Below are 11,481 nucleotides of genomic sequence, written 5' to 3' on the forward strand. Positions count from 1 at the left end.
GCTAAACAAGAACACCTGCAATACATCGTTTCGGTGAATCTAACCTACACATTGTTTTGACAAATCAAAACCACTTCAATCTATAGCGACGTCTCGAGCGTTTGCGCGTCCGATAGTGCGGAGGGGCGCCGGTCTGAATTAATTCAACGCGTGTCCGGGGAAGGGGCGGCCGGCCCAACCCTTTTCACTGCGGAGGAGCTGTACATCGCCAGCACACCGAGGGCCTTTCTCAAAATTTACTCGGACCTGGCGGTCTTCGTTTCCCGGCGATTAATCACCGGCACTACACGGCAGAGGAGGGCGAAGATGGGCGGCCATCTATCCACACGCCGCCATTTGTCCTCGCGCGGTTAGCGGCGCCACCCCTTCGGCTATATAGCGCGGCTTGTGCGGGACAGCAGCTCGCTACGGACCCTAAATGATAGCCGTGGTTGGCCGACCGGTCTATAACCGCCCACCAGGTCTACTCGGATGTCCGCGGAACACTCGGGCCTGCCGTGCGTGCTTATGCTATAAATTCTCCCTTTTCTCCGCTGCTGTCAGGGCGTCCCGGAGAGGCAGGTGCGGTTGGGGCCTGCTTGCCGGACAACTATTTCCGCCAAGCCTGCGGCCTTATTCTCCGTCGATCACTTTCGGAAATACACTTACTCCAGTGTGGCGTAACGTTCAGAGCGAATCATCACTATTAGCGATGAGCATAAGTCAGTGCACTTTATTAGTGCATGTGTGGTGAAAACAACGCCATCGCTTTCGTCACTTCTGATGTCTTCACCGAAACATTCTCCGAAAGCGATGAGAATCAATAGGAAAATGAAATCAGGCGTGATCTCTGTGTACGGTATAGTTCTTGTTTTCCGCCCCCCCCCTTTTTTCTTTTTTCATTTTTGTCGACAACACATTGGCACTGCTTAGGTTTTCTTTACACAGCAATACACGCACCGATTCAGTATTCAATACCACTCATTCTCATCCGAAAATATGATGCCTGGGATTCAAGCTTACGGAAATTTTTGTTGTTTATCGGCACAAAAAAAAAAAAAAAGGAAAGAGGCGGCTCGCATGAAAACAATCTCCATCAGTATACGAAGTCACGGACAAAGTCAAACACTCATGGAGATATATAAAAAGTGCGGGGACACAAAATGAAAATGTCTGACGTGTGAAGCTTCGTACGCGTAAACATATATATACGTATAGTAGGGTCGCCTCAGCTGGGCCACAACAAAAACGCACACAAATGTGTATGTGATATCCTGCAAAGCAGAATGTTCATGTGGCACTGAATCATGGAATATTTGCCAATAGAGGCGTAAATACATGTTGTTATAACTAAGTGAATTTGTACATTTTGCCGTCAGCTTAGCTAGATTATTCGTACGAATTCCGCATCTGTCGAGCATGCCGAATAGCGTTGCTATCATTTCACGTATAGAGTATATATGCGTGGTGGCCCACACATGCCATATCAAGATAGGCACAATGTAGTTGTTCAACGTTGACGTTGCATAACAGAAATATATATTTCTTTCTCGTGGCAGAACTTTTAGCTTCTGTAGTTGTGCAGCGCACATGAGCAGAATAAAATCCGCATCTGTTCGGCAAAGAAAATCACGCACTTGCGAACGGAATCACACCAGCTGCAGCGTTCTGGAGCCCCCAATATTTCGGCTATAAGGCTGCACAGCCGCGGCAGCGCCTGGCGACACGTGACAAGTATAGCCACACATTGAAATTCGCCGCTATTAAACTGTGCTGAACAGCTTTTCATCATCGTGCCCCGTCCAGCTATGCGGCGCGCCGATATACACATCCGCTGGAGCGTGTTTCTTGTGCGTGTGTGCGCGCATTTTGCGGTATATGTCGCACAAGCGTCGGGCGCACACACACAACGGTGCGCCCTTCCGTCTTCTGACCGCTCAATACGCCTTAACCGCGAGAAAATCATTCCAGTCATTTCCCGCATCCACTTATCGAGAGAACACGTGTCTATAGCACGCGGAACGAAACAAACCACCACCACTGCGCCGAGCGAGGAGACCGCGGCGGGGAAGTGCGGGCTCACGTCGACCGGAGAGCCCGCAATTCGTGTAACACGCGCGGGCCAAGCACAAAATGTAGCGAAAACAACCACGCGGCGCTATCGCAACAGGGCCGCGCGGTGTCGAGACATGTCAATATCATATATTTGACGCGCGGCTCTGCGCGGCCCGCATTGACTTATGGCGAGAGACGCCGGGCCAGCGAGCTGTCAAAAATGTGGGCGAAGGGGGCTTTCTCTCTGAGAACCCCCCCCCCCCCTCCCATACACCCCGCGCCGATGAGCGTGTGCATTAGGACTGAAGCTGGTTTATGGCGTCCTGCGATTCGCAACCCAATATCGAGAGCCGTTGGCAAAGCAGCTGCGGCGCCGCTTTCCCCCGGCCGCGGCAGCAGGCGCCCGCGGAGCGCGTTGGCAGCCAATTCTTCGCCCACCGAAGTGCGGCAAGCAAATAATCGCTCACCGCGGCGGCGCTCCCCTCGCTTTCGAGGCCGCTTGCTTGTTCCTCCACGAGACCCTGCGGTCGCAGTGAAATCATCGACGAGTGCGCAGCGCTGTGGAGTGTGCAGCCCCCGTGGTTGCTCCTTTCATTTGCATGCGGACGGAAGAAAGCCAAGTGCGCTACCTAAAGGAGGCCCAGGCGTAAAAGCTGCATAGTGGACCGTGCATACACGTGTAAACGTCATCGCGAACGTGTGTATGTCATTGTCATCTCCAGAAGAGTATGTCATGTACCACGGTATATATAGGAAAGCATTATCGCCGTGATGAAGAATACCACACTGTAAACTGCGTCTCGCCACTTTTAATGCTATTCCGTCAATTTAAAGGCCCTTTAAATTCACCTGGACAGCCTCGATCATGTCTACTTTATTATTATTATTTTCAATTTCATTCGTATCTTATAGATAAGCTTTAAGCTAAGTAAACTACGCAGAGCTGAACTTCAAGGCAATATATTCCCACGGGACAGACATATTGGTAGGCTTTTTTTTTCTTTTTTACTTCCTATCGGCGCATAATATCGCAGGTGGCTTCAAGCCAAAAAATATACAGGCCAGAGAGCAGTGGACGAATGCCTATTTTGTGATAGCATAGCGAAAGCGTGGGAACAATTTCTTTCTTAAAATTAATTTCTAAGAGTGCCAGCATGCTGTCAAATTAACATACAGCAAATAATTTGCAACTCGAAAGGACAAGCTGCCTGTTGAAAACTGTGCGAGTACGTTGAGAAACTTGCCATGCTTGCTGGGAACATAAAGGTGCGTCTGAACGATCACAACGCATGGCCAGACACTCAATGACTCACGCCCGTGTTAGGAGGCTTGCGAAACACTTTTTAAATGTTCCTTTCCTTTCAAACGAAAGAAAAAACTAACAAGCATCTTTTTGTCATATTGTTCAGCTCTCAGTATTCTTGCTCATACTTTGTAAAGGACGTCTAATTAAAATATCTACCTGTTGTAAATCATCGCATTGCAACATATGTTAATGTTCGCAAACCTGATTCTGATAGTACGATAGTGCAATGTACGCCCAACAAGCAACTCTCTTGAGCGTTCATTCTTACTGCGACAGAGCTCGTAAAGGCCGTCGTCGCCTTTTCCGCATTACAACGCTCTTCTCCCTTGGTCATCACAATCGTAACTGGGTGCTTTCGCAATAGCCTTGTCGGAAATAAATGAATGTTTGCAAGTCCGTGTTTGCGCGTGAATGCGACGGGCAGCTTTGTCTGAATCACTGCGACATTGCTGGATGTTCCAGGCCTCCGCGGAACATCCAGCACAGTTACAGTGCGTGAGCTGGAGGAGCGGCCTTAGAGTCCATTGTAAGCTCCTTCAGGGCGCGCAGCGCAAGTATACAGTTGCGAAGTACCCATTACGCGTCAATGGGGCATTTTGTGCACTTACGTAGCCGCGCGCTTGTTTACGCTGTGGCTGATGATGATTATTATTAATTATGGCTGAACCCTTTGTAATGGGTGGGCAGCTTTAAACCGCTCACTCGTTACGCAGTTCACGTGGTGTGACGCCTGCATGGTGCGATTGTACGCTTCTGCCACGCAACATTACATCTGCAAACATGACTTCTCGCCCGTCGTGACACCTGTCTTTTTCCGCGGAAGTGTCAAGCACTGGCGTGCTCTGTATTATGGAATACTGCTTGTTGGCGGGCCAGCTGGTACACACTAAGTGTGAAAGAGCGTGCCGAGTCAGGACAGGAAATGAAAAGAAGCACACATACACAGCGCTGTGTGTATGTGTGCTTCTTTTCGTTTTCTGTACCGTCTCGGCGCGCTTTTTCACGCTCAGTTATGGAATACTTGACTCCCACAGAGAACGCCTGGTTTCGATTCCGGCTCAAACCTTGCTGATTTTAAAATTTTTTTTTTTCGTACGCGATAGCTATACATGCTATACGGACACCGGCGGCGGCTGCGGATGGCATTGCCAGCAAAATCCGAACAGTCGTGCGTTGTGAGGTATAGCGTGAATATCAGCTGTTACTATCCCAAGATGGCGGAGCCAATTCCCTGAAAACTAGAATGGTGTGCACTATAAGTAAAACGGTAAAGACAAGGGTACATGCTGTGACAAAGCCATGCCTGCGGTCACTCTCTGTCGTGCGCACAATTAATGGGCATAGAGTGAACGTGGTGCTCTCCTTGTCTGTCTCTCCAGTGGCCCAGAACTGCTTGGACAAGGACGGCAAGAAGAAGCACACGCGACCCACCTTCTCCGGTCACCAGATCTACGTTTTAGAGAAGACCTTCGAGCAGACCAAGTATCTCGCAGGACCCGAGAGAGCCAAGCTTGCCTACGCCCTTGGCATGTCCGAAAGTCAAGTAAAAGTGAGTGGCAACATTTCAAATGAAAAGTACTTAAGTTTCTCATTTTCTTCTTCCGCGCCTGGGTAGCCCTCAACAGCACGCCTCGCGCAGCACCAGTTCGGGGTGAATGTTTGACAGGGTTTGACAGTGACGTCAACCATTCTCTCCCTCACCGTTTCTCGTATGCATCAGGCGTAGCATTTGTAGTCTAGCGGCGTGCGCTCGATTTCTCGTTCTTGCTAGGTTGGTGTATTTCGCTTTCCACTGCAGATGGTACGACGCGTTATGCTATACATATTACGCTTGGGATCGTTCATTATATGCACCTGTGTGATGCGGAAACCTGGCGCTCAATATTAGTTTACTATTAATAGCCCCTACAAGCAAGCCACCAAGGCGTATAAAACGTAAACAACGTGCCAGCACTAGCACTCATATAGCAATATAACAGTAAAGTATACAGGCGAAGCGAAAACCTTAAAATGCTAGGTCACATACACCCTGTGGCCTAAGGCTTCGCGTTAACATATGCATCCATATTGCGCCAAATCTGTAATTTTTTTAATCCCTTAGATCGCGTACAAGTTCCACAATGACCGAAAATACGGAACGCTATCTGTCGGCAGGACGCACGTGGAATGGAAACGGCCGTGCAACAAGCTGGCCACAAACACGCCGCAATTATATCAGATGTTTCTGCGAAGACATGAAGTAATCATTTAAAATAGGGTTTGTGAGGAAAAGAAAAAAAGAAAAATTCTTCAGATGTAGACCTTCAGGTGCTGCGGACATCCACAAAAACTAGAACAAAGTGAATTAGTAGTTCATTGACTAAAACTTACCAAATAACTTTTTTGTAATTATTTTCCAGCACATAATGCAATTACAAATTGTAACCGGTGAGTAAGCAAGGCGTATCCACTCTGAATGAATCCATTCCCAAAAGTGCGCGATGAAGTAATTGGGCGTTCCAATTACTCTTGTGCTTCGGTGCACGAAGCGACAGTTTGTTACGAAAGTATAGTATCCTAAAACAACAGTGCAATCTTACCGCAAGTTTGATGGCACGTATCCGCACCGCCCTTATACATTCCATTCCAGGTAAATATGTCTTATAAGCTCCCCCGCTACAATTCGTCAATAGCGATATGCAAACGTAAGTGATTAATCATAAAGGTAACTCGGGACTATTAGTTAACTAAGTATCAAGTAGTGTGCTCTTAACATTTATGAACGTCGGCCACGCCCGACACATTATTTTAAAGCAACTTTTTTTCCCTATATTATACTTAAATATTGTTGGACCATTAAAGTCCTCGTAGAAACGCCTTCTATAAAAAAATGACACCTATACATGACGCGCTACGGCTGCTTGGGGCCATGTTAGGCATACCTTCTGCAACAACATAACGTATTGTCCAGAAAATAGGCCCATTAAAAACCCTACGGAGAAACGAGCTCAATATCAAATGTAATCTAAGTCTTGATGGTCACTCACTATTCACGTCATGCAGCACTGTATATACAAGCGCTTGTTCACGTACGAGTAGTTCGTGTCGCCAGACATAAGTTTGCTCAAATGTGAGCTGGATCAGCGCGCTGTTATGTCATATGTTTACTCAAATTTGACGTACGCCAAGTGAAAATGAAGGCGCTAATAAGTATATTCAAATTTGACGTATGTCAAATTTGAAGATCTCGCTCATATTTCGGATCTAATTAAACAATATATACTACAATGACGTGAAGCAGCTAAGTTAGCGGTAAACTTACAAATCAATTTTTTCACCTGTGAGGCGTTCTCAAGGGGAGAGCCTGTATAAATCTAGTTACGCACTCCTCCCTCCCTACAACCATGGACACTTTCCCATTCCAAGGCTCCATGGTTGTCAGTATTACTGGGAGAGTGTGCTTATACGGATACGCAGAAGAGAGGATACGCGGACACATCGCTTTCTTCCGACTTTCTGGGGGCTGTTTTATTTACACACCGGCAATGGAGCGGCTCATTGCTATGTTCATAGTAGTGGATAAATTTTGCACCTCTAAAAGTAGTGATGTCACCAAGTTTTTTTTTTATACGTGTCATCGTTCTTCCTCTTTTACGGTCCATGAAGTGTCCACTATTACAGTAATGACGTTTACTTTGTGAGTTAGGGATGAGAAGGTTCTCTTGCGGTGAAGCTCAGGATAGTTGCTGCGGTCAGGTGAGCTGGATTTTATGTGTGCTTGCACATGTGTGTGTTTCAAAGTATCATTAATTTCTGAAGAACTCTGGCTTTCACGAAGTTATTCCGCAGTTGATATTCTATTAACGTAATAGTGTTTAATGTCAAGCTCCAACAAGAATTTACCGGCGTCATTTCCGTCACGGTAATGACGTCAATAAATGATCCCGCTATAGTTGCGTAGCCTCTGCGCGAGATGTCTCTTAATTCGCTCTTAGTTTCCACTTCACTTCCAGCTACGGCTTAACTAAGGAACACCTCTTAGGCAAGTTCAGTCAGAAACGATCGTCGACATCGTGGACATCATACCTTGTTATAGAAATTGCGTGGAACATGCCCGGGAAGATGCATCGTGCCGTGCCTATCGGGGCATTGGGGGAAAGACAAAGGCCGAAAGGAGCTTCACTCTGTATAGATTCTGCTGCTATTTTTTGCAATAGACACTGCAAATTTATGCACTAGTATTTCTTAACGTTCGGCAAAGCTGCAACTGCTCTTATGAAGGCACGTTTCACTTTCGTGTTGTAGGACCGATCCCTATGAAAAGGGTATCAACCTTTCTTTTTCATCCCGTGGTTGTTCTTAGTTGGGATTGAAGGAAGGTGACAGACAGCCATGCTTTATTGACGCACGGAAAAACAGTTTGCCCATGCGGTAAACCTTACTCTCAGTCGAAATCGAGCAGGCGCGGGGCTGGGGATTACGGCATTATACTATGAACATTGCAGATACAAAAACGCGACAGGGCTAAACCCGCTTGCTCGCGACACGCGACTCTGGGCTATTAGCCTGACGATGGTGTTCCTGCATGTAGAGAGAGAAACAACAGTAAAAGACAGCAAATAAGTACAGAGCTGGTCCCCGCGACATCAGCTCATCTGGTAACCACCAGTGGACAATCAGAAGACAATGAGGCCGTTTTCCAGCCTCGCGCCTTGTTCGCTCAATAGGCGTGAAATGGCTCTCCTACTGGTCCGCTAACGACCACCAATCTATGGACAAGAGAAGCGCCTTCCATTCGGCATCGAGGGCCACCATAGAAGCCCCTCTCGCTGTGCGAGGCCTTGGGGCGTGCAGCATTGGTATCCCAGGCCGCTCATACGGGAAGCAGCGGGCGGCCTCATTTGCGCTCGCCACGTCCACGGGCCCGATGACGAGAGATGGAGGGGGACGATCAACAGATGCCCGCGGTGGCTTTCATTACCGCGCACGGGGGGACATTGCGGGCCGCTTGTTCTCGTGGACACGTTCGCCGTGTGTGTCCCCGTCTGACCCCGGAGGCTATCACGCCGATTCGCTCTGCCTTGAATATATTGTACACTAAACGCCGTCAAGCTCTTGCAGAGCGTATACGCGTGCGTGTCAGCGCTGTTGTGCATCTGCCGCGAAGGGCGGCAAAGCGAGTGCCTTTTCGGGACCTTGTTTCTCATTTCCAAAAACGCTACACTCAGGCAAGACTATGCGCACGGCGTGTCGTTTTTTCAAGTGCGTTATAATGAATGCGTCTCGATGCAAAAGGCAGTTTCGCCACCATTGTCGTTTTGCGCAATGGGTTAAATGCGATTGCGTTCAATACACTGCTCTTTGTTGTGAATACAGTAAATGAATTAATTTGACAGGGTGCGAACTCGGGCGAGATGGTAATTCATAGTAAATTTGTATGCGTTAGACGAACTCACATAGATAAATAATCAGGTATACAACAATGCCGTGTTTGTTGTACCTGTTTATTTGCCTGTCTCGTTCCTAGCTAAGTTTTCTAAGGTATAACTCTCTTTCCTCGTTCTCTAGGTAGATTCATCTGAATGCGCGGTATTGTTGTTCTAAAAAGCTGAATTACGAATGTTAATAATTAGGACCATTAAATACGTTACAGTTCTTTTCCCTTCATCTTGTACATGAAAGAATGTGGGTTTGAGTCCAAGCACAAGTTTATATTCAACCTAACGATACTTCTGTAAACGCGACAGTAAAAAGGAGAGAGAGAGAAAAAAAAAGAGAAAATTTCATTCGCTGAATTTTTCTTTTGTTGCTCCATGTTTTGCCCACAACGCGTCAAGCACGTATAAGATGTAATAATGGAATTATGGGGCTTGAAGGCGAGCTGCCGCCTTGCCCACTTGGCGTTGACTGATTGAAATGACTTTAATGCTTTTATTGAAATTTTTATATGCTTAAGTCTCTGTTGCAATACATTTTTTTTTGTGCTGATGCTTAGTTTGTATTTGTTTTCATAGATAGTGTAAAAAGACAAAGGGTCCCTTATTCATTAGCCTAAGACGACTCGAAGGCGAAAGCCATCTTTTTTTTCTTTGTGCTCAGTCGATATATTGATCCTCCCCCGCCCCCCTCCACAATCTTGCTGCACCTAACGTGGTTTTGCATTGCCTCCAGGATCGAAGGCATTGCAAGCTTTCTGCACCTCACTTGGTTTTGCACCGCCTCCGTGATCGGCCCACCTTTACCCAAGCGACGATGTCACGTGATGACGTCATCATGTGACGTCACGATGACGTTACAGATTTTGGCGATCTGTGACGTTATGATGACGCCATACGGTGACGTCGTCACATGATGATGATTTTTTGCATCACTCGTGTTGACGCCGACGCCGCCGACGGTGAATTTTCGCGTTTGATGAGGCATCTAAGGCTTTCGCCTTAAAAGTACCTACACACAAACACAGCGCCACTTTTGCTGTAGTGTACTGCAATTTCCGTCTCATTTGCTTCATATGCCTTCCTTATTTGATAACGTGTTGATGCTATGCGTCCGAAAAAGCTTTGTTCATTTACCATAAGCTCCACTAACGGCATACAATATAAGCACCGAACAGCTAGGCACTTGCAGAATGCTGATTAACTCTTGTCGCACTCGGTAACACGCTCACCAGCTGCGTATATACAGACTCAACCAAAAGGGCTTCATTTTTTTATTTTGCGCTTATTCGTCTGGCATCCAACAAAACTGAGGGAAGTGATCGAGTAGCTGTATTCGCGAAGGAGCTGAAATTAAAGAATTCTGAACTCTTTCATCTCTCTGTTCCTGCTCCTTAAAGAGAGAGCAGCAATGGGCGTTTGCATAATGCCTAGAATGTTATTGTTGATGAGTTTTAGCAAGCCTTTCTGGCGTCAGTTAAGTGTTCGTATCATTTCTGATATCCATGGTTGTCAGTTATGCAATATCTTCTTTTCGTTGACTTTTATGAGTGAGGTTTGCTTATTAGAGGTGTCTGCCAGCGCGACATTTCTGCACAGTTTTTCGGCTTTGTCGACGATGAAGCGAAACTCACGTGTCTCGCGTATTTATTTGCGCAGGTGTGGTTTCAAAATCGGAGAACGAAGTGGCGGAAGAAGCACGCCGCCGAGATGGCCACGGCCAAGAAGAAGCACGACAACGAGGCCGAGCAACTGCGCCACGACGATGTGTCGGACCACGAGATGGAGCACGGCGACGCCAAGAAAATGCGCCAGGAGGACCCGTTGCTACGGCACCACCACCGCGACGACCGCCGACCCGACAGCTTAGCCTCCATCTAAGTGGCTACAACCGCTTACACACACACAGTGCAATACTCTTCTCCCCTTCCCCGTGCATTAATTAGCCCTGTACATAGTTGTTCTCCCAGGAGACCCAGAGACTGTACATACTATAATAAGAGACTGTGCGCGCTTTCGCGCTCAATGTGCCACACCTCAGGTTGGGTGACAGAAGAAGAAGAAAAACAAAAGGGACAAAGACTGTGCGAAGCGCGAGCACGGTCCCTGAGCATCCGCTCGCCCGTTCTTTCGGACTCGTCTTCCATGCGCCAATACTTCATGGACTCTGAGGCTGTGGGAGGGCCACTCGTCTGGCCACAGCCCAGTGACAGGACTCAACTCAAGTTCGTAGTCGCGCCCTCCTGACATGCGCGCGCACCTTGTCGTCGCTGGACATTGCCACCCAGCGCACTTTTTTTTTTCTCTCTTTGAGCGCATACGCCCTCCATGTATACGAGTCTGCGGGCAAGCTCGCTTCTAGCAATGTTACATGAGCACTGTGACCCAAGTCTCGTCGCACATGTCAGTTCCTCGCACACTTCGACTGATGCTGCACTCGAACTGACGCTTCCGACGACGCCCGAGAGATAGCGCGGGCAGTCGACAACGCGCCCACGTATGATCAGCGTGGCGCGATCATTGTATGCACTGATGGCGAAAGCATCTGCTGCTACATGCCACGCAGTCGTGGTTCTTTGATTAGGTCTTTCATATGAAATACGTACCCTGCATGCATCATGGATCCGCCAAGATCTCTTAATACTGCAGCGCTCCTAGCGCGTATGTCTGAAATCGATTGATAAGTGAATGAGGATCGATGTGATATGTGTGGTATTCCTGTTTCGG

General features: G+C 47.6%; 1 protein-coding gene across 1 annotated transcript in view; it reads left to right on the top strand.

Annotated features, from left to right (window-relative positions):
• LOC119375209 (homeobox protein Nkx-6.2) overlaps window positions 1–11,091 on the top strand; it is a 31,289-nt gene extending 20,198 nt beyond the window's left edge. The window contains exons 2-3 of the mRNA XM_037645397.2: window positions 4,720–4,889; window positions 10,414–11,091. Of these exons, the coding sequence (XP_037501325.1) occupies window positions 4,720–4,889; window positions 10,414–10,635 (392 nt within the window). The 3' untranslated portion in view covers window positions 10,636–11,091. The remainder of the gene's footprint in view (window positions 1–4,719; window positions 4,890–10,413) is intronic.
• Window positions 11,092–11,481: the final 390 nt, after the last annotated feature.

The sequence above is a fragment of the Rhipicephalus sanguineus genome, chromosome 1 (genome assembly GCF_013339695.2).
Source record: "Rhipicephalus sanguineus isolate Rsan-2018 chromosome 1, BIME_Rsan_1.4, whole genome shotgun sequence".
Taxonomy (NCBI): domain Eukaryota; kingdom Metazoa; phylum Arthropoda; class Arachnida; order Ixodida; family Ixodidae; genus Rhipicephalus; species Rhipicephalus sanguineus.